At 43.1% G+C, this 24,321-nt stretch overlaps 1 protein-coding gene across 1 annotated transcript; it reads left to right on the top strand.

The window, feature by feature from the left end:
• Positions 1–808: 808 nt before the first annotated feature.
• On the top strand, positions 809–23,054 carry Sidpn (bHLH protein similar to Deadpan). Its single transcript, XM_018543626.1, has 3 exons — positions 809–2,061; positions 12,283–12,510; positions 21,717–23,054. The coding sequence occupies exons 1-3, from the start codon at positions 1,897–1,899 to the stop codon at positions 22,722–22,724; spliced, it is 1,401 nt and encodes a 466-aa protein (XP_018399128.1). The 5' UTR covers positions 809–1,896; the 3' UTR covers positions 22,725–23,054.
• The last annotated feature ends 1,267 nt before the right edge of the window (positions 23,055–24,321 follow it).

Genomic DNA, 24,321 nt, shown 5'->3' with positions numbered 1-24,321 from the left:
AAAAAAAGGAGAACGCCTATCTTTCGCGCGGTATCCATCTCCATGAGCGTAAACGCATTTAGCCGGCGCTCACCGCGAGTTTTAATTCTCATTTACTCCGAAACCGGAGGGGCGGAGACGCAGTCGAACCGGGCATCGATTAAAAAAAAGGAGCGACACAGAAAGAGACGGACAGAAAGAAACAGAGCGCGAGAGAGAGAGAGAGAGAGACAGAGACCGATAGATAATGGAGAAAAAGATCCACTGATATCCAAATCGGTTCCTGCTTCGACGCCGCTTCACGGTGGCTAGGCAATAAAACGGCCCTGAGAGAGACGGAGGCACGACGTGGCGCGCGACGAGGACGCGGCCGCAAGCGAGCGAGCGGAGCGTGCGTGAGCGAGAAAGAAGGACGAGAATAGGAGACGACCGCACGTAGCCGCAGGCAAGGGCGCGCGTGAGCAGGCAAGCGAGCCTTCCGACCGATCCCTCCGGCCGCGCCGCGCCGCGCCGCACCGCGCCACGCTGTGTCGAGTCGAACCTCGAGTTTCGTCTCGCCTCGCTTCGCCTCGCCTCGCCTCGCTGTGCTGTGTCGTGCCGCGCCGCGCCGCACCGCGCTGTGCCGTGCCGCGCCATGCCACGCCGTTACCGCGCCACGCCGCCGCCACGCCGCCGCCACGCCGAGCGGCGAGCCATCCGTGTGCTCCAGTATCCCCCCGCCCCACGCACGACCAACCACGACGCGAGGCCCCCCGTCTCGTTCCACCCCGCCGTCGCCTATCCGTAGCCGACGCGCGGCCTCGGCGCGCCAAGTTCGCCGCGTACAGCCGCCAGCTACCGCTCGCCGCCTCACAGTCCGTCACCGTCGCTCGTCGTGCGAGCACACGCGGACGTTTCCGCAGTCAGGCTGCTGCACGCGCTGCGTGTGTTTTTGTCGTATCGTATTGACACACTGACGGATTGAGATCAGCCCTTGTGTCGCTGACAGTAGGACGCACGAGGGTGGATCCTCACGTTGCATTTTCGACTCGACGCTCGTAAATTTCTGCGCTTCGAGGATTTAGAAAAAAAATAAAAAAAAAAAAGAAATTCGGTTTTCACTTCCGTATTGCAAAACGGACCTTTTTCGAGGAAGATCGAGTGACTCGCGTGACTCGATCGCGTGATCTCGAACTTTTGACAGCGGCGGCTCTTTTCAGTGTCGAAGAGTCAGTGAAAGCGGAACGTTATAGATCGTCAGCCGCGTGAGAAACTTGTGAACGAGAGTGCACCGTCGATTGTTCACCGACCATTAACTAACTGCACTGTGCGAGACATTTGTCGAACCGGTGAGGAATTAGACAGGCAAACGGCAGGAGCGAACGTGCCGCGACAGCCGTTTCGCCCCGCGTGAGAGTGACAAGTGGTCGGCGACGCGTGGTTAACCACGTGGCGCGGTGTGCGCGCCGGTGTGTACAGTCGCTCGGGTGGCGCGTGAACTTTCGCGGGACTCTCTTTCCCTTCCGCGTGCGCGCACGTGTGTGTGTGCTGGGACTGTATCACGCGTGCACACGACGGACAGGCACGAGTGACAGGTATAGTCGTCGTCGGTCGTTGGTCTATGCGAGCGAACGGACGCTTTGCGGCTTACATCAAACGTTTCGCTCTTTAGCCTGAGAAAGTTAACGATCGACCTTCGCCCATCGGTCTCTCTCTCTCTCAAGACCGTCGAGAGCATGGTGCAACAGTGATTAGTCCGCCGTATATCATCGTCGGTGCCAACAGCAGTTGCAAAGGGAAGCGCGCGGGGTCCGGTGGTGGTAGAGTCTGGTCTCCCCGTCGCAGGCCGCCGCGAGATGCTGAGAGCCTCAGCTGTCCAGTCCAGCCAATCACGTAGGGTGCTGCGATCTGAGCCGAGGGCCGTCGCGGCCTGCTAAGATGACCGCGCGTTTACACTCGCTGAGGCACCAGGAGAAGAAATCAGCCGGCAGCAGTCACCGACAACACCACCAGCATCAGCAGGCCGTGCATCAGGGTCCGAGCCCGGCACCGAGCCCCAGTCCCAGCCTCAGCCCAAGCCCGAAACATTCGGACGGACGAAGAGTGAGTATTCGAAACGATCGGTTTCTTTCACTCTGAGAGACCGAGGAATTTATTTTTCTTCTCTTTTTCTTCTTCACTCTCCAGAGTTCGGACACACTAATCTGTCACTCACTTTTACAGATGTTTGTAAGACCCGTTTAATATAATTTGTGTTAATCGAAAGGCATTGTTTAATTTGAAAGAATCGAAATGACGTAAAAAATTAGATTCTCTCGCTCAAAGAAATATCACGATACTAAATATATTTTAATAAAAATAATTCACATTTGTAACATAAAAGAAGTGGAAATTTTTGACAAAGAGATTTATAATGAGTGGGTTCGATATACTATCGACACGCGAGATTTCGATATCAGCGATACATTAATGTTCCTAAAACATTAATCAGGGGAAATGCATGCATGAGATGCGTGTGGGAGTGAAGATTTAAAAATTGCGGCGCAAGCGCGCGAAACGTACGGATAATTTAATCCGCGATTTTATGTGTATGTGAGAGAGAGAGAGAGAGAGAGAGAGAGAGAGAGAGAGAGAGAGAGAGAGAGAGATGTATAGATGACTCTCGACCGTGTGGGGATGCTGCGATATCGCACTGCACACCGACTATGCGTCCCAGAACGCAACTCTCACCCTACCTCCCAATTTACCTCCTGCGCACTTAATCTGCGATCGTAAGTCCTGGTGTGACGCGCGAACCCGATACTGGACACGTGCGTGGTTTACATAACCGCTCGTCATCCAATCCCTACGTGAGAATTCGCTGATTTGACAGATGAACCTTCAAGTATACGGAAAGCGCGACAGTCGACGATACTCTGTAAACTACAATCTACAATGAGATTTTAAGAAGTAAAGCTTAAGCTTCGAGCCTTAATTCGTAAGGAAAAAAAATTTGATTTACAATTAAACGTGAGGGAAATAATCGATTGTATTTTGTCAATTTCTTACGATTTAAGACGATTAACACCTCAAATTTTACGTCTCAAAACTCATTGTGGACGTCACTTTAGATAAACACGAAAACACGCGTTGTATGCGAAGAAAATAATTCCTGATAAAGATATGGAAATTTTCTCGATGTGGTATAAGAAATGAACTTTCCCTTTGCCGCGACTATACACTTCTCTCTTTTTTAATTTTATTTACCGAGTCATGAAAATACTTTTTATATTACTGTTGTATTAACTTGTATTGATTTAAGCAAAATACTTTTTACTTTGACTGTGGAATAAAGTTTTATTTTTCATCCGTATTTTTAGAACGTGATACTTTCACAAGAAATATCCGAATATATTTAATGCAATATCGTTTTTATATATCACAAATACTATTTTATCACGATGACGAAATTATTTTAAGATCAATCGTAAATCATTGAGATTGCATTTTCAAGATTTTACTTCTCGTACTTCCGAATTGTGAAAAATGTAAAGGAAGAGATAACACGTTGCCAGTTGCGACGTTCAGCATGATGATTCTAAGAAAAGTTGGTGATTAAAAACTCGCGGTAAAAAGAGGAGCGCCAGCTCGGCATTATTTCTGACCCTGCATCCTCTCTGTAATCTCTGCGAAGTAGGTCAGTACCGGTTAACGCGGCAGATCAGCGAGATCGCGGATTTCGAAGGTGCGACCTTCGCTCGTTTCCGGATCGTTAAAAAAAAAAAAAAAAAAAGAACGCGCGCACACGGCGGCGATAGATACGCTACGCAGGGACATAAAACGGATATCGCTCTCCACGTGGACGCGCCGTTAAAATCGCAACGAAACGCGGCACATACACGAACCGTTGAGCCATTAAGCGGCGAGATACGCGTGCCGATAGGCGAGATTGAAATACATCGTGAGGAAAGATAAAATTCGATACGTTAGAACTGATCGTATCGCGCATATTCCCATATTTCCACCAATAGTGAATTAATTTTAATCTTGTTTCAACTTCTTCTTTGTCTTCCTTTCGATATTTCACCATCTTGTAATGTGTCTCTTTTGATACAAGCGAAATTTTCACCCTCGGCCTCCTTTTTGTTCAAATTTCGATTTGTATTAAATGAAGGTTTCGACACATTTGAGTGTGAAAATTAATTGGTAATATTAGATATATATTGAATAGTAACCCTAGATTTTATTTTAAAAGGATGGAACAGCTCTAGTACAAAAAATTTAGTCTCGACAAAAAGACTTAAAGTAAGACTTTGGTAAAAATTGCAAATGAAGAGTTAAAAATCGGAAAAAGATGGAAAGTAAGTTGATCCGAGATTAAAGTTAATCTACATTGGGAGAAACGGGCATTATAGTGGCATAATTCTTTGTATAATTAATCAAATCGTTATCGTCAAAACGACAAATCTAAAAGAGGCATAGTTCTCTCAATTTTTTCGAATTACGAGTCGGATTTTTATTTTCTGGTTAACTTATGGTTTAGATTTAACCTCACTTGATATAAAAATTGTTTCTTTTTTTTTAGCTATATGATTAATCACTAAATATTAAAAGTTATTACAGATCAGTTTAGCGAGATTAACTACAGCTGTAGAAAATACAATTTTTATGCTATCATCAGGTTAGGCCTGACTATAAATTGACCCGAAAATGAGAAAACCGAGTTATTCAGAGCACGTGACGAATGCATTTCCTTCTTGCCGTGCGCGGCAAAACGCAGCGGGTCGCAAGGGCATGTCGCGCGGCACGAATGCTGCGTGTCGGAGCCTTGTGACGCCAATTTGCGGTAATTGGACGTATTTACGAGCGATTATCATATAGATCGTCCGGACGCCCCCGTCTGCGCGGTCGGCATCGCTCAAAAAGCTGTAATTCGGTTTATCCAATTAATTCGTCGGTTAAAATTCAAACGTGCAGGGATCACACACGTGATCTAAAGATCATCCCCGCTGTATTTATTGTACATCAGCTCGAATTTGTCGTCTGTAACTACGACGTCGTGATATTCGAACGATTCGTTCTCGTACTCTCTTCTCCAAACTACACGAGATATTCACAAATTACTCGATAAGAATAATCGAAGATCAGCGCGCGGATTCGACCTCGCGTGAGACGCGAAGAGACGCTCGTCCCGCGAAGTATCGAGCACCGAGGGTACTCGCGCGTGATCTCCGCGGTGCACGCGTGCGTCAAATGCGGCTGGGTGCCCTTTTAAGGTGATCCACGTTGCGTGCGAGAGTAAGTACGCTCGCTCGAGCGCGCCTCGAGCGCGAGCGGCGGTCTTGCTATTAGGAAAGTTTCCACGGTGACGAAAGGACGTAACTTCGTGCACTCGTCTTTATTAGCGGAGTGAATTCGCGCGGCGAGAGACACGCGCAGATGTACTTAATAGTGCAGGAATTTTAGGTACGAAGTTCTTAACTTTCTGAAATTTTTTTTTAGAATTCGTTTGTTTTGTAAAGAATGTAAAAAGATACGAGAAGAAGATGAATCATATTTTAGGTACGAAGTTCTTAACTTTCTGAAATTTTTTTTTAGAATTCGTTTGTTTTGTAAAGAATATAAAAAGATACGAGAAGAAGATGAATCATAATCATCGATGTTTATGAAAAACAATAATAGGTTGAAAAGGTCTAACAGTCTAACTTTTATTGTTTTTAAAAATTAAGAATCCTTTACTATTTATTTATTATTTGATATGTGTCTGTTTGTTAATTTTAAATTCGTCACTTTAACTATAACGAATCATTTGTTTCTTACATGCTCTTAATCCTCTCCATCTTCGCTTCATACAAAATAATGTGCAGTAAGAATTACAAGACTAAATTCTCCGCAGTATGAGATCTTCGAAAGCGGAACAAATTTTTTTATTTTGTTCTAGATTATATAATATAAAAATTTAAAAGATTTTTTGGTATACTTGTTAATACCATCATAGAAGTTGAATTGTATTTTATTTTTTTATAGATTTATAAATGTACCAAAATTACAATTCACAATCAAAATATCAATAATAGAGATTCACTCAGTTCTAGCGGAGGGTTAAACATTTCAACTTTCTGTTCTATTGCACTTTATTTTTGTTTGTCTCCCTCCTCATGTTAAAGACGCAATTTTCTTTCCTCATTCATGTTGGTAAACAACTAAAGAAAACAAAATAATTAATCTCACGCATAGTGATGCTACGAATACAAATATGAAAGATCCACTAACACTTTCAAGTTTCGTATGATCAGCGACTATTACATTTAAAGATATTTGTACCCGAGACGTTTAAAGATTAAAGTTGACCGATTGAGTAATAGCGTCTACCTACATAAATGCGCGGCGAGAGAGAGTTTCTTACTTAAAAAGTTGCTTGCTTAAAAACCTTTTTTTTTTCTTTTGTGATAAGAAATTCGAATTTTTTACATGCGTTGGATATTATCGCGATCAGAACGATGGCTAAAGGAATTCGAAAAAGGTGTCGTTGATCTAGCGAGGGTGACGAAACCTCGCGGGATTTCGAAACTGGCGAAAGAGAAGAAGGGGAAAGAGGAAAATAACGAAAACGGTAGGAGGCAGATGCAGTGGACGCTGGTCGTCGTCGGGCGACGGTTTAATTGACGGCACTTAATGGATTGTCGTTATGCCCGGCTTAATTACCTGTCGCTCGTTGCCGCTAGTTCGCGCATTTTAATCGATTTATCATATGCGAGGCGAAGGCGACGACGTGCCCGAATATGACAGTGCAATAGACAGACATCGCACCTTCAAACGGAAGCGATTTTAGCTACCGAATTTTTTGTCAAATTAACTTTAACCGTGTCTTTTTTTTACACAAAAAGGACGATTTTGCTGGAGCACTTAAAAATTTATAATAGCTAAATATGAATTTGAAAATAATTTTGTTGAATCGTCAAAATAATCATGTGAGCTCAACAGGATTATCACCAAACCGGAAATAAGGAAACTCTTGGAAAAATTTTATTATTATTAGGGGAACATCAAAAATTTTGAAAAAATTTCTGGAAAATTATACAATTATATAGGCCTTACAGAAAATTAATATGCGTATTTACGCACATGGCATTTATGCAGTTTGGGATATTATAACTTAATAATTAAATGCAAGTAGTGTCAGCACCGTTAATAGTAATAATTTACATTGCTATTTTAAATTGATGTCTCGATAAAATATTTTTTAAATTGTACGAAAATACAAAAAGTTTTAAAATATTTTTTAAAATGTTAGGAAAAATTATGAAGTTTTGTATGGAAATTAGGGAAAAGTTTCAGAATTTTAAGATGAGAAATTTATGGTAAATCTAATCAAGCGTGATGAACAATGTTGCAAAAAATTTTGACACTCTTTATGAAACAATCTTGAGCATCCTACATAATTGTTTCGATAGTTCAAAGATAACTATTTTTAGATCTGTATCTTAGCGCTAACTTCTTAAATACTTCAGCAAAACCATTCTTCTCGTGTAAAAACTGGTCTAAAGCAGTAAATTAAATCTTGACATTCTTTATGAAGTGTATCCAATAAACTAACTAATAGTAACATTACAATGTGTTTCAATTCTTTCCTTCACAATGCAACTGTTACGTTTGTATTACATTTGTATTGTTGAGTAGAAAAAATATAATATTGATATAATATATTTTTCGTGTTCACCGGATATGTATCTACAGAAAGACAAATGTAGAATTATTTTTTTAATACGAGTGTTTTACTATACATATACATATAAGCGTCAGCTTCGATACTTTCTGGTGATGTTGCGATTGGCATAAATGTTTCTTCGTAAGGATGACGTTCCTCACGTGTTGTATATGAAAATAATGTACGATAATAAGTCCCGTGTTTACACAAAGATTTACCTCCGAAGCGTCTACGTATTGTACGGCTACGATACACTACATATACCGAAAAAAATGACCGTGACCGACTCACTATTAGCGCGCGATGACTGTTGTTAAAACAGTCTGGCTGGGAAAAAAAAAAAAAATTCCAGCGGTTCGCGCGAGGTAGTTTGCACGTCGATGCTGATTCACAATGCCGTCGCCGTACGTGACGCGAAGTCGCAAACAACGAGAATGTGATTTATCGCGCGTAACGCGCTAATCGGCGGCACTGTCAAAGTCACGCCGTCACGCCGCTGCGCCGCCGCTCACAGTCTGTCCCCTCCTTTATCTCCCGCCTCTTTTTTCGCGCGCCTATCTTTCTAAGTCACGCCAGCTGAAAGAGCGTCACGACAATCGCGGAATTATCTCGGGGAATACAATTTTTCGGTAGCTATCGGAAAGCGCGGTGCAATTGAAGTCTCGTGGAAGGAATCTTGTTTCTCTTTGGAAGATAAGTAGCGGACTAAGGATGTATTTCAACAAAATGAATTATAGATTTGTCTGTATTGTAAAAAGTTTGACGGCGATTTAGAATTGGGATCGAAAATTATTTTGATTAAATAAACATGTTTCTAACAAATAATTAGGACAAAATGAGAAAATTCTTATTTAGAAGTATATAAGTTATAAAATTATATATCGTGTTAAATATAAATATCGATCAAGCATTCACTTTTATACGGAGAAAGTATAAATTTCCGATTTTAGTCTCACTTTTCAAAGAGATTATTTATCTGATACATCTGTAACGTTCGGAAAGAAAATTATCAGATAAAGAGCGAAGAGAAGGTGAAATTCAACGTGACTGATAAATCGCGCTTCTTCGAGCACTTGAAATATTTATCGATACTTTATTAACGAGAATTTAACGGAAGAAAATCGCGGACTCTTCTCTTCAAGCGCCGATATAGACGATGTAGCCGCCTTTCGCATTCTCCAGCGCGAGCGTCGTCGGCTTTCGTTCGAGGAGCGGAATCAAAGCGAAAGGAAAAGGAAGGGAGGACAAATGGTCCACGACTAACCCAGTTTCAGCCTCCGAATCGCCGAGGCGCGTAATTTAAACGCCTCTATTACAAAATTCCTCTCCCGCTTCGCCCGCGAGCGACGCATCCAATATTCAGCCGCGCGTACACAGATATATAACGCAGCGCGACACACAACAAGCGGAGAGGAGCGAGCCGAGGCCCACACACGAGAAGTCTCCACCGTCCGTCGACGGACGCGCGTCTCACCCTCCTGCCTCTCGTACCTCCCCTCCCCCCCCCTCTCCCCTTCCCTCCCTCCTCGCCCGCCCTTCATGCGCGCCTCTCGTAATAATAGAAGGACGCGACGGAGCAAGAGTGCCGCGCCGGTTGGCGGCGATGACACGCGCGCACGTACATACGTACGGACGCACAAGTGTGACACACGCACGCACGCACACGAATACGCATGACCGCGCGCGGCGGTGGCGGCTCGCTCGTTTGTTTACCCGTCGCGGCGGCGGCGCTCCCGTGTGAACGCACCGTGCCGCCGCCGCCGCCGCCGACTTCGCCTCGTCTTCCTCTCGACCCTCCCTACTTCTCAACTTACTCTTCGTCGCCCTCGACGTATCTCTGCGGTGCCCCGCTCGCTCCGCGCTCGTGTCCACGCCTGTTATCCTTCTCGCGGATCGTCTCTCTCCGCCTCTGTCGCTCTTTCACGTGGTAGTCACAATTTTCTCCCCCCCCTTCCCTCCCTCCATCCCTCTTTCTCGTTAGAGACGACTTTGCTCTTCGTCGTTCTGCACGGCGCTTCTGCTTGCGATTTCCATTTCTGTCGCTCTCTGCGCGAGAGAGAGAGAGAGAGAGAGAGAGAGAGAGAGAGAGAGAGAAACGTGTCTATCGCCGTCTCTCTCTCTCTCTCTCTCTTTCTGCGACGCTCGCTACCTTCATCTCTCACGGGGATACCCGCGCCGTTTCCTTTTCATCCGTTCTCTGTCGCGCCGTCTCTCTCTCTCTTCTTCCCGACCGTCTTCTCTCACTCTCCACGCCGTGAATATCTGTCGTCTCCCGCCTCGGCGGCGGCGGACGTGCCTTTGCCGGTCCGCGGCCTCGCCGTTTCGCACGCTATCCTCTTTCCATGTGGAACGTCGGCGTTTACCTTTTTTTTTTTATTTTTTGTGTCTCCGCACACAAGCACACGCTACTCTCCCGTCTCTTTTATAGCTCCGAATCGTCTGTCCGCGATTCCGTTCCTTTCGTTTCTCTTCACGGTCCTCATCTCCGATAGATTAACTATCGGCGCACCCGACAAAACTGTCGCAGTGGCATCTGCACGAGCGATAAATTTGCCCGCTGACGCGAGCTTTCGGGACACCCGGTGCGTATATATACGCCTTCGCCTCCGTCGTCCATTTCGGTCCTGATCCACTTTATTCGGCTCTATCTCCGCTCATCTGTGCGAAGCGCGGCTGTCGCATCTCGGAGATCGTCCTCTCTTTTTTTTTTTTTTTCCCTCCCTCGAGCGCGTTTGCCGCCACGCCACGTCTTGGTGAACGACGTCGGCACGCCGCCAGCGCGCGGAGAGCCACAAAGAAGTGAAAGATTATTCGGCACGTTGAGACGCTCGTAAAGAACCGGCCTGGGTCCTTTGAAAACCTAGTATTTAACGACTTTTCAAGTGTTGTACCGCGACTCCTTGAGTCGAAAATCCAAGAAGAGTGCCATGGAAGAAGAAAGGGACGAACTGGCCTCTGCGAGAAGCCGATGCCGGCCGTACCTTCCGTATGCTTCTTATGGAGGAACTTCGATATTTCAGACTTGACAATGTGAAGCTCCACCGGCTGCAGGAACGTTCCTTGTTGAGACTGAAATCGGAACGAGGCGAACGCGTAAAGGTATAGTACAGCGTTCCCTGAAGGAATGGAAATCGACTGAAGAAGTACAAGAAGAAGAAGAAGAAGGCGAGAAGCCGATCTCGTCCAGCTCGAGCGGACCTTATCTGGACCTAAACCTGCTTACGTTCAATCTGGAACCGGTAATGTCCTCGTAAAATCGTCCTAGGCCACCCAGGCTCTGTGCGCTTACCTTGAATCTAGTTTCGAGGAAAAGAGAGACACGGAAGCGCATGAAATAGGTTCATACTCTCGATAGTGTCTGGACTTGGCACTGGACGCATCGCATCGTCCCTCTCTCTCTCTTTCTCTTTTCCTCTCTACCCTCCCGGATATTCTTTGTCATTCTCTCATCGTTGTTTCGCTCGCTCACTCGTCACGCTCATTGCCGGCGGCTCCTCGTAAATCAACCTCTTCCGCGAAGCGCGCACAAAAAAAGAGTAATAGTACTCCGGCTAGGATAGAGGAGCGTGCTGCATCTAGGCAACACGTTGACCTACTGTCGCTAATTGTAAGAACTCGGACGAAAGCTACTTCGAATTATTACTGTTTTTTTTCCCTCCAACGTAAAAAGCCTCGGATTCCGGGCAACGCCTTAAACTTCCACGGTTCTATCTTTTATCGAGAAACACACAGCAAACACGTTCCGGATTGTGCGGAATGTGTTCAAAATTATGACTCGATTCGCATACCTTGCACTAATTAAAATCACTCTAATATGATTCACGATAAAGCCTGGCTAAATAAAATCAAAAGTTCTAATGAATCTTGCCATACCTCTCCGACCTTACGAATAACAAACATCTCGCAAACAACAGAGAAACGAATGTCGAACAAAGGACGTAACGTATCGCTGAACTTGGGTAATAGGGTCGTCTGTCGATTCGAACTGTTCATTTTGTTCGAGAATTTCTATGATCGTGAGTTCTTAAAAGATGCGATTGCGCGTAAGGAGATTTAGCGTTCATACTCCTTGAATTGCTCTTTGTCGCGAGAGTTCACGCTCTGAGTCCCATATTTTGATAATTCGCCGAGTACTTGTACCGCTCTGAAATCTGAATACGCGCGAATTTCCAGTATCTCATGAATTTCACCCCACTGCATTTCTTTCTGAGAACGATATCGTCGTTTGTAAATAGTGTGATTAATTTAGTGTAATCGATAGATTAAAGATAGCGTGTGGTTTGCAGAATCATATATGTATATAAATTCGCACAAAAATATTTAAACACTATAAGATATACGCTTTCACTGTGAATACAGAGTTTCTCTTATTTAATCAAATTTATTCTAATCAGTCCAAATTCTTGTCATTGTTAATCAATACTTAAATTTATTTTGATAGATACAAATATTACAAAAACTTCACTTACCTCGCGCGTCAATCCTCTCACTTGCAGTACATTTCGCGATACATTCCGCTGTTGAACAGAATAACGTTGCCTAACGAATAATTGTGTTTTTATCTGAGAATTACAGGTCACGTTTGCGTTGATGAAAGTGTTAAAAAAAATATCGTTTTTCTGCCTCCTGTTTTTCAGGCTAACAAACCACTAATGGAAAAACGACGACGAGCAAGGATCAACCAGTCCTTGGCGGCGCTGAAGGCGCTCATCCTTGACAGCGCCCGCTTGGAGAACACCAAGCACAGCAAGCTTGAGAAAGCTGATATCTTGGAGCTTACGGTCAGGCACTTGCAGCGGCAAAGATCGCTCGCTCAGCCCGGCCTGTCCAGGTACAAGGCGGGATACCAGGACTGCTCCAGAGAGGTAAGAGCACTTTTTCTCACTTTCGACAAAGCTCGACGTAAAATTATGTTTTTTTCAAAAATGATTCACCAAAGTTTTTAGAGTGAGATAACTTTTACGCATTATATAGGTCACTGAAATTTTAGTTTGACAATATAAAAAAGAAAAGCTACTTTAAAGAAAGTATATCATTTCTTTGCCGCAAGATGTAACTCAAAAATTATTTTTCAATTAATTATAGAAAAAGAAAAAAGAACAGACTTTTATTTTTCTTTAATTTATAGTTATTACACCAAATTTGCACTTTGGGATTTTAATATTTTAAAATGCTAATGATTCAAAACTTATTCAACTCATTTTCTGGAAAATATTTTTCGAATTGTGTCATTGTTGTACAAATAGAAAAATACGGTATACAAGTAATAACAACTTGTTTCGAGTATTTCAAAAGTTTATATATCCGTAAATCTGCCGTGAGTTCATTACAAGTATTTATCATTCAAAGTATATTCCGTGAATCCTAAATTTAATATTTCAATCAAGATTATTAAATTACAACACATTCGATTTGTTTATTACACAAAGTCGCTTCTTCAATCAATTGTATATTCTTAAGAAAAAAATAAATTCTTGTTAGAGTATATAGCAATGAGTTTTTCTCTTCAAAATATTTGTAATAAGTATATTTTAAGATTATTTATTAAGAAAATATTTTTATTGAAGATAACCGTTACTTAAAAGCGAGAAAGTAAATTGAGTAATCACACTTTTCTCACCAGTAGAATGATATTTTTCTGTATGTAGCAAATGAGTGATATCTTTCCTGTTTCGACAAATCTGATTGATACCGTATCTCCGAGAACAAAACGAGAACCGTGCCGGCGAGGCAAGTCTGACGCGGAAAAACGTGGGTTTTGTGCGTCACGTTTGCCATTATACTCAGCACGTTTCGTCACGGGGGTAGCACGAGGAAGGGACGCGCGGGCGCGGACGGGGGAGCGGAGGAGGGTGGTGAAAAAATTCCAGCGCGTCCAGGGAGCGTGTAATCGGAGAACTCGGCGGAACTGGTTCATGTTACACGACGGGAGGGGATGGGGAAGGAGAGATTCTGCTCGATGGAAGAACCCACCCGAAACCCACCCTGCCTCCGTCCTTCTCTTGTTCCCTTTCTCTTTAGACGACGTGACGATAGGTATCTAACGTATCGGGTTGTCGTCGACGAGTCTCGCGTGACTCCGCGAAGCTCAATCGCTCGTTCGTTAAGGAATGTCCAGTCGCAAAACGAGGGGAAACTCGTTGAAAACGGACACCCTGTAAGTGCTATTGCGCAGAATTTGCCGGATGAACCTTGCGGTCGAATCTCCGGTAGAATCAGAGAGTTAACCGATCGGAGGAAGTGGGAGGAAACGGCCCTTTAGTTTTCGGTTTCTCCGCGCGAAGGTTCGCCGTAGAATGGCCGGAATTGTAACCACAATCAATTTCTACACACAGTAGATGTTACATTGACACATTTCAGTAACTGTGACACCGATTTCATAATTGTGTATAATATTTGTCTTTTAATAATAATTTAGTATTGTGTATTATATTAAATGTAATGTCACGCAGAAACATCAAGCACTAAGATCTTGGTTTGAATATAGAAATTTCCATATCTAATTAGATTTGTATATTCTCATCGATTTAAATTCGTATATTAAATTAATTTGATTATCTTTATTTCTTTTGTGAAAACTTGTATGTAAGTTAAGTATGATATATAAACAAATTTAAGTCAGATATAATATATTTGTGTCTAAAAATTTAGCAAAATACAGATTTGAAAATCATTTTGTGACTGTTGAAACAATTACGTATTCAAGCAATATTGCAAAAAAGTTTGACATTCTAACGACTAGCTAAGTTCTTAAATATTTAACAAAATCATTATTTCCATGTATATTTTTCTTCGGAGAGAGCATTAAAAAACACTTAATTTTAAAGAAATGAAACAAAATGTTACAAATTTTAATTTGTATAAGGAAATCTAAAGTCGTATAGAATATAATATGACGGAAGTGACAAGATTATATGGTTTTTTTTTTACAAAAATCATAACTTTCCGTTGTTATACAAAAATTTAACATTTATTTGTCAGATTCGTGGCATTTGATTGTTAACCCTTCATCTGCAATTATATTTTTATTCCCTCCGTTTACAATGCGAGTCTATCTATTTTTTCAAATTTTTTTAAATTCTAGGCTTTCAAAAAAAAAAAAGAAAAAATTCAGAGTTATTTTTTAACATGTCTACATTGCCAAATAAATTTTTTAATTCAAAATAGTATTTAATAAAAATTGAAGTTCGAGTAAAAACGAGAGTGATGCTTGTGCTAAAAAGATCCATATTGTGCAGGAGGTGGAGAGTTAATAAGTTAAGTTGTTACGTAACTCCTCATAGCATTTGCGTTTTACCTTTCTCTCTCACAATGCCTGTTCAAATAATGATAGCATTAAGCAGTAGTTCAATTTACAGAGTCTACCTGTTCCTCGACAAACCCGTTATGCCAGACATATTTTTTTCTCAACACTTCGTCCACACAACACACACCGCGGCATTTCCGTCTTATATATCTTCATCGGCGGTACGGCGCGGCACGACACAACACAAGCGTGTGCCGGCAGAACTCGAGGCGTCGAGAGTCGATTGTCGGCTCGCTCGCCTCGACAAAGCGCACTTGTCACGACACAAAGCCCGGCCGTGCGCGCCTTGTACCTGTCGCGCGACCGCCTTATCAGAATGCTCGCCGATAAAGTCGCCGACTTCTCTCCTCCTGGCGCTGGGGATACCACCGATCGAAAGATGCGGCCCATACCGAGGCCGCGCGTGATACCGAGTAACCGCCTGCCCGATAAAGGAGGAACAAATTGGGAAGTTATTGCTATCGTTGAAAAATCACATGTGCTTGGCACGTACGCGTATCCTCGCGGCGAGCGTTTTAATCTTCCGCGGGTCTTACGTCGAACAATAATCACCGTAATAAAACCGTTACGTAATTCTTGCGAAATTGCTTTTTAAAATTTTATCGTAACCTCTGGCCGAACCATTTGGTTGCAGCGGACATAATTATTTTCGAGCGAATGTTATTCGTATATATTCACACGAGGTGTTAATTGGAAAGGTCTGTGATTGTATTGTACATGTTTCGCGCGCAAAATTACGTAACGCGGTGATGACGGCCGGCAAGGCCAAGGTCTCCTGCGTGAACATCAATCTGGAGACTGTATAGTAGTGTGTAAGCTTTTACGCTCTATAATTCGCTGTTTGCGCTAAAATCTGACGAATAGATATCTCTTTAACTATGTATCATAAAAAAAGGTTGGAATTTCGACTCGAAAAAGTAATTAGGAAACTTTCAAAGTGTAGAATCAATCGGATAGAATGAATAGGCAACAACTCCGAGAGCTCAAAAACGTGCGACGTAAATTCTGTGACATCCTCTTTAAGAAGGCGACCGTAGTACCTCCTCTTCCATTCTTGCGACAATAGAATAAATCGGAACGGCAGCATCAGACTCTCTTTCAGACGTCATTTAGTCACTTATCTTTCTCCATCATTTCATAATCTCGAGGAACTTGCATGGAAGAACATGTCTTCCTGATAAAGATAAGAAACAGCAGCCGTTTCCTTAAAGAGGATGACACAAAATTCGCCAGTGCACGATTTCCAATTGTTTTGGAGCGCAATAAAAAGTGTATGTATTCGGTAGATCATTGATACGTGAAGGTAGTTTTCTTCCAATGATGCTTACAGCATCAAAAATAGAACGATACAGTGTCGGAATTTTTCTATCAGTTAGTTTTCTTCCAATGTTACAGCATCAAAAATAGAACGATACAGTGTCGGAATTTTTCTATCAGTGATACATTGATACATTGATAAAGAAGTATGATTTAACGAAGTATACATAGACGTGAAACTCAAGAATTAACGTGTCAAAAATTATATTTATTTTTTACATTGTGTTTACTTTTATTTTTCATTTATTAATAATCGGTACGCAAAAACAATTAACCTCGATTAATTCGTCAACTTCGCGCGGGGATTCCCGAGTGTGGAAATTCCTTTCGTGTTCATTTCTACTAATACAGATTAGCTTTAATCTCTTTTTCTGGTTCTAAGGAAAGATAAAAAAATAACTTAAATCGAGATTACAATTAATTTGCATTGGTAGAAACTGACGTTAGAAATATCGGAAAAGGAGTCTGGTTAATCGCATTAATTGAAATTCTAATGAAAAATAGATAAACAGATATGAGATCAGAGTATGTTTTGGTTCGTTCATTTTTAACCAGAAATTTTTCTCAGCGAATGTAAAACCTTGTAATTTCGACTACAGAAATAGATCACGGAGCGAGAAGAAATCAAATTTCGCAACCGTACGTTTCGGGGAACTAGGCGAGCGTGCCTAAAATTTCGGATGGCGAGTTGAGGCGCTGGGCAGAATCACGACGTGTGTGATATACGAAGCGAAGAAAGAAGAGAGAGAGAGAGAGAGAAAAAAAAACGAGAAAGCAGAAGAGTCCCTGCGAGCCAAACTTTATGGTCTTATAAAACCGGCAGTCGACCAAGGCGACATGTCCTACCATCGCTCGCGTCCTTCCTTACGGGATCTCATCCGTCGAAAGTATTGTACATTTCTGCTCGTTCCTCGGCAAGTGCGAAATGCACTACGCCGTCATTCATTCCCCTCTCGAGGATGAAGGAGTAAAATGGAAAACTAGCGCGGCAAAATATTCCGGTGTATTATTTCCCGGGAAACTCCGGGAGATCGGTATAGAGTACGAACATTAACGGGTTCCAGGAAATTCTTAGCGCAGGTGCAATCGTCGAATAAACTGTAAATCGGTTTTCTTCGAAACGGAATTTTCATCTGAAACTAAGCCAGTCCGCAGATACTTGACATTGAAGGCCGGTTGTCGAATTTTCTTGAAATACTCGACTACGAGTGTGCCGAGGGATCCGAGGATCGTGTATGTATATATATTCCTGGGATAGTGGAACGGCGCGATATACTTACAGAGGGAGAGAAACGCGATGTAAGAAAACCAGGTCGAAAACTACCCACCCACGCATAGAGATGTTTTCTCTTTTACATGGAAACGTCGTATGAAGAAATCTATTCTTAAAACGTACTTATATATACAGAAAGACAAAAAGGTTTAGCCACAAAGCTTATCAAATCGTTAATAACGTATATTTACAAAACAAAACTCTGGAATGTTTGCTTACATTTTGTTAAATACAAACGATAATAACGGTTATTGAAAATGATGAATTTTTTTTGATACACGATGGTCGCGCTTCTTTTCATGGATAAATTCTGTCTACGGGCAATCAGTAAAGCGATTTTCAATTCAATGTAAACCTTTTGATGCAGTTTTTGTGACATTTAATTAGATGGAATTAACACACGCATACTCTAGAATTTGTTTTTTAATACATACATTATCGCTTTAATACAAAAGTGACGAAAAGTAAAAATTGACCACTTTTTAAATAATGATAGAAAATCAATTCTAAAGACTATTTTTGTTAAAGGTTTTTTTTTTTGTCGAAAGAACGATACGTTTGTGACTCCTAATTTATACCGCTAGAGCACAAAAGTATCACGTTCGTAGTTGTCGTCTGATCAAATTCGCAGTGTTGTTTGTAGAAGAGGAACATTTTTGAGTTTTATACTGTCTGAAGGAGTGTTATCGATGCTAAAATAGTTATAGAAAAACGTCCTATTTGAAGTCACGCCACTTTTCCTTAAAAGGTTCCTTCAAACGTTGTTCCAATACAGAATTTAAAAAATATCTACTCTTCCGGAAAAAAAAGTTATTAATTTAAAAATGTCACTTTTCTGTCAAAGCAGCGAATTGTGTTATTACCCAGGTAGAGCAAACTGATGACATTTGTCGTTATTTCGATGTCGAAATGACATCTTTAAATGTCACTTCAAAACGACATCTCATATTTGAGATTACGTTATTACGTCATCAACTTGTAATGATTCGATGTAAATATACATAACTTTACGATCGAACCACTTTGTTACTTCGTACATTAAAGATGGTAATTAATTGCTCTTATTTCTGGATACCCCGATTCAAATGAATTTCTAAATGTTCAGAAACATCGAAATAGAGTCGAAAATACGAATTCCGTTTCTCCTAATTGCTGACGCGCGCGATTAACCCACATTCGCGGATATCTATCCGTACGCGATCTGTTCGTGCCCTCGAAGTCGCCGCTCTCTTTCCAACGCGTGGCGGTGGCCGATTCGGTTGCTTTATTTTGAAGCAGCGACCCATAAAAGCTCTCTCGCGCGTTCGCTGCTCGCCGCGGAACTATTGTCCCGCCAGCAGCGCAGGCAGCGAACGGACGATAGTTACGCCGGCGTGCAATGCACGCTCGATACGCCACCGTGTAAAATATAGCGCGCGATACGCTACGCGATTAGAGATCAATCGCGCCGCTTCCGCCCGAATCGCCGCCGCTTCCACTCGCAATTCGGCTCTCTTCCGGTCTACCGCAAGCTCGTGTCGCGGCGGTCGCGCGTTACTGACTTTTTCAGCGATTCATCGTCGTTTTTCGCGCGCACGTACCGCCGTTTAAATGCGATATAATTCGCGGATACAATTTCCTAGTTTTTGAAATTCCAGATCCGTACCGCTTCTCGAATTTCTTCCGAAAAAAAAAAAAAAAAAAAGAAATAAATACAAAGACACTATTGTCGTCACAATTGTCGTCACTTTGTTCGTATAACAGAGTATAGGATTCACTGTGTAAAAAAAATCGTACTAATGATTCTCTCGCGCATGATCGCAACCGATAATATTTAATTAATAGGCGATTGTAGTGTTGGCCAATTAGTTTCTATTCAAATAAAGAGTTACAGTTGGAGTTCGGAAATTAACCAAGAAAGATGAAGTAACTTTTGCTAGCTTTTCTTTTATAAATTGCTTGCGCACAACAAACATACATGACGATTATTTAACATTCAGATTAAAGCCAGAGAGAAAGAGGGGGCCGATTTTTTATTTTGTGATTAACGTGTGGCTCAGATTTATCATCATTATTGAGATTTCTACAAAAATTGTTTGAATGGTTCAACAAAATTATTTTCACATCTGTATCTACCTAAATCTTTAGATACTTTCAGCAAAATCGTTTTTTTTTCCGTGTGTAGAAAAATGTTTCTTTTTTTATTCTAGTATACACCTTTTGTAATCGAAGTGAAACATCGTAAGTGCTTGAAATTTAAACATACGAAAAAAGGAGAAAGTTTTAACGCAGGAGCAACCAAAAAAAAAAAAAAAAACGAACCTCGCGGCGAATTTTGGTCTAATGCGCAATTCAATCTTCCTCTTTAATTATTTCGAAATATTGAACCGCGCCGAGGTACATTATTATAAAATCCCAGCCGATTACCTTCCGCGCACGGCACGTTAATCAGCGGGCCGCTCTAAGCGCGCGTTAATTAGTGATTCGCGGCGATAATACCGGCCTGCGAAAAGTTCGCAGTTGCGTCGTCGCTCCAACGGGTTAAAGAGCGTTTTATCGCGCCGGTTGTTATCGCCGGCACGTACGAAATAAATTACGGGGCCGCGGGAGAGGGCCCGTCCGGGTCGCGCAGCGCCAGGGAGGGGCACCGGGCAACAAATAATCACGCGGCGCCGTTACTCGACCGTACATACTGCGGATTAAAGAGCGAAATATTCAATTACGCCCCGGCGGTCGATAATGACTGACGCGCGATACACCGCGCCCGCAGTGTCGAGGGCGGAATTTTCAGCGCGCAATATATTTCGACGTTGACTCGCGCGAATGTTTGTTTATCGCTGACGTTACCTCCCGCAAAAATCGCCTCCGCTCGTGAAATTGTTCGCTGCTCCCGGGAGGATCGATCCGCGCAATTCCTCAGGCCTAGCATATTCATAGCTGTGCCTCGAAAAAACTTAATATATTTCGCAAATACATATATTTCCGATTTTATGCAACAACTCTCGACTGTAATAATAGATCATTTGGATCCGAAGGAAAAATTGTAGACGGTTAATACGGATTTGTACTATGAGGTTCTAAATTGTAGATAGAACTTTGAACTTTTTTGTGTCAATCGCCGTAAGAGACGGAGGTTCATTTGTATTCTGTACCTTAAAACAAACGCATTAGAACTTAGATGTAATTTTCATACAGTTGTAGTTAAAAGGATTAATTCTCTGCGGTCTTTTTTGTCCAGGACAAACTTTTTATACTATTCTTTTTTTTTTTTTTTTTCAAAAAATGTGAAAAAATTTAGCGTTACTGTTTAAACATTTCTTTTACATTATCAAATAGTTTTTTAACAAGATACTGTAAGAGAGGAGGAAATCAGACACCGAATCCTTTATTTCGGAGAGTTCTCGCTTGTATCAAAAAAAGATCCAGGTTGCGGAGGAACCCAACTAATCATTCGTGAAATGTTTGATTCGTATTCTCGATATTCCGGAACAACAAGAGAAGGTTCACATATTAATGAAATATTCAGAACATTGTACGAACACTTGTCATAATACAATATCACGAAAGTTACTCACTCGCAAATAATAGACATTTTAATCATAACTTAACATTGATCGAATAAGCCTCCATACTTGGCGCCAGTCCTCCCTCCCGTTGAGGGAGTTCGAGAAGAAGAAAAAGAATGAAATTATTCGCGGTAACGCGGATTGGCGGTCGCACAAAGCGAGAAGCTCGGTCTCGTCTGAACCGACATGAGTTTCTGGCGCTGTGCCGTTCTCTAATATCAATGTGTCTCCGCGACTACTTGCACGTTTGCATAAAATTCAAGGATTTCAGCATGATTCATCCGCACAAACTGAGCGCGCGTTTTTCATCGCCACAACTCTTCGTTCACTACAGAGACCCTCGAGCAAGAGTCTAGTCACGCCAGATAAATATAGCGGCAATATTTGACTCTATTGTAACGTATATAAGTTTCCGTGTGAAGCTTTATATAATCCATCCTATATACTCTGCAATACATAGCGATTGTCACCATATCTGTTTCGTGAAAAGATTATCCGATGTTCATTTTTACCAATGTGCGCGGATCGACTTTAATCTCCGTTCAACTTACTCTCCATCTTTCAAGTACGAACAGATGTTTTATTTCCGAGCGGCATTTACATCACCGGTTTCTCATTATCGTGTTCCAGGTGAGTCGATATCTCGATGCACCAGACATCATCACGGGCAACACCACGCCAATGGATCCGGCGGTGAAGCAGCGGCTGCTTCGCCACCTCGATAGCTGCGTGTCAGAGCTCGATCTCGACCTGGGATCGCGGCCGGACAGCGGCCTGGGCAGCAGCCCGGGTAGCGTGACGGATCGTGTGGCGGGGACGACGAGCCCAGGCCCGTTGGATCACCACGTGCCGGTCGGACCGCATTGCAGCGCCGCGCTCACGCCGGCGGGTCTGATCAAGTCCGAGATCCCAGAGATGGTGGAGGCGGCACGACCCGACAGCAGCACCACCGCTGGCGACGAGAACAACAACAGCAGCCGACCGACCTCCGCCTTCAGTCAGGTGAACCCAGCGACGTTGGACCCGCATCATCCGCATCATCCGTCGGGCTTGCCGGTCGATCAAGCCTCCACGTCGCAGCAGAATCCCAACATGCTCTCCGTGGTGCAAGTAATACCCTCTCGATTGCCGGACGGTCAGGTGGTCTTCCTACTGCCGAGCCACTACGTGCAATTGGCAGCGGCGGCCGCGGCGAACGGCATCAGCATCGGGCCTAATCCGCCAACGGCGATCTGGGCGGCGACCAACATGTCGCTGCTCAAAGCCACCGACAAGCTGGCGAAGCGACCGCACGAGGAGATCGGCCAGGAATGGCAGGATCCCACCGGCGGCCTCAAGCCCAGCAAGAGTCCGCGAATGGAGCAGCCAGAGCAGCCACTCGATTTCACCACCACGTCCAAGAAGATCAAGTCCGCTGGTTCGAGAAACTCGACGCATTCCGGGGTGGCCGATCACCATCATCATTTGCGGCAGCAGCAGCAACAAGCCCGTCTGCCGACCGAGACCGGCGGTCCTATTATCCATGAGGACAGACCGTCTAGTCATGCGGACAGCGAGATCGCCGTCGGCATGCCCTCTCCGTCGCCAATCGGCCAGCAACCGGTCAAGGATGAGGAGGGCATGTGGAGACCGTGGTAAAGATCTAAGGGCTCTTTGTCTTTGTAAATAAAAATGTATCTCGTGAAGCGCGCGTGCGAAATCGGAAGTCGCGCCGGTGCGCAGCTGCGATCGTCGTCTACTGCGGAAAAATCCTTCTCACGACAGCTTAGATCAGATCGCGTATATTCGATACGTATCTGGGTGATTGATCTCGGAAAGAGCGAAATTAACGTTATTATTGAGAATAATTTTGGGAAACGTAAAATTATCGTAGATTATTTTTAAGATTATTTTTAAGGTAGTGAGTCATTGACATTGTTTGAATCTGGATACGACAAACTTAATTTTTTTCTAAGAAATCGGAGATTGCGGGGGAATGTATACTTTTTGTGTAGTACTATCTCACTTTAATCTATTCTATAACTTTAATTAACTCTTTGCGGCATAATGACATACTCGTACCACCTTTCTCTATTCAGTTTTTTTTTTATAATTTTTCAAACTTTTTGTGATTTCAGTATTCAAAGTAAATAAACCTTTTTCCCTTGTATAAGATTTAAAAAAAGAAGTCGTGGCCAGACTCCAGTTATAGAATCTTTCTTGATGTTGCGAAATGTTCAGTGCGGCATATGCGATTTCGCGGATACGTTCCTGGGTGTGGAAAATGCGTGTACATTTCGAAAAGTGCTCCTCAATTAGCGTAATGTAATTCTCAAAAGAGTGGCGGCGAGCGGAGCCAAAAGTAATTAAAACGCGCGATATTTATTTACGTTATTATTAGAGAATTGGCAATGACACAATTTCGCGATAATGCAATCCGCAATCGGCGAATTTTCACAGTGCGGGAAATTAACGCGATTGGCGTTAATATCGAGAGGTATGCTAATTGGCGTGGGGGGAGGGGGAGGAGAGAGAGGACACTCGAAATTACCCTTTCACATAGCTGCAAGGTCGACGAATTTTTGCGTACTTGGAAACTGTGTAATTTATCCTCCCTCCCCCCAGATACAAATAAATTGTTTCACTGATCTCTAGAATCTTTTACAGTTCCGGGCAGAAAACTGCGGAAAACCCCGTCGCTAATTTTTGTTCTTTTTTTTTCCCCCCCTCGTCGCACCGCTTGCGCTCAATTGTGGAAATGAGTACACGGAAAAGGCGTACGCGTATTCCCGCCTAATAACTCCACTCGCGAGAACGTGTGACGTCGGCGTTGCCGTACGCGCCGTTTCTTGCGACGGCGCTAATGAAGCCTTTAATTTGCATCGCGTCCAAAAGCGCCGCCGCCGCCGCGGTCGTTAAATCCGCTGCAACGCTTTACTCTCGCGAGAGCGCCGCTCGAATAACGGCGTTCCCGACGCTCCGATTGCGTCGCAGCGAGATTCTCGTATCGGCGAAACGATTCCAGAACGGGGCGAATTCAACGAGGGATGAACGTAACGAGCGAAACCGCGGCGAAACGTAACGTGACGCGCGCAACGTTTAACGATCTTGTAGCGTGACTCGGAAAAGATTAAGCGCCGTGCATTTTCTTTTATTTCAAAGCCCGCCTTGCATTGCCCGCGAGCGTTATTTTTAGGAATGTTCAGGAATATATATGTGTTAGGAATATTAATCTCTGACGGATATTCTAATTTCG

Source organism: Cyphomyrmex costatus, unplaced genomic scaffold (genome assembly GCF_001594065.2).
Source record: "Cyphomyrmex costatus isolate MS0001 unplaced genomic scaffold, Ccosl1.0 scaffold392, whole genome shotgun sequence".
NCBI lineage: Eukaryota > Metazoa > Arthropoda > Insecta > Hymenoptera > Formicidae > Cyphomyrmex > Cyphomyrmex costatus.
The sequence above is the reverse complement of the archived record's forward strand: the minus strand, read 5'-3'. Positions and strand labels throughout refer to the sequence as shown.

Coding starts and splice junctions, on each gene's coding strand:
- Sidpn (XM_018543626.1), top strand. CDS start 1,897: ATGACCGCGCGTTTACACTCGCTGAGGCACCAGGAGAAGAAATCAGCC. Junction 2,062..12,282: donor AACATTCGGACGGACGAAGA/GTGAGTATTCGA, acceptor CCTGTTTTTCAG/GCTAACAAACCACTAATGGA. Junction 12,511..21,716: donor ACCAGGACTGCTCCAGAGAG/GTAAGAGCACTT, acceptor ATCGTGTTCCAG/GTGAGTCGATATCTCGATGC.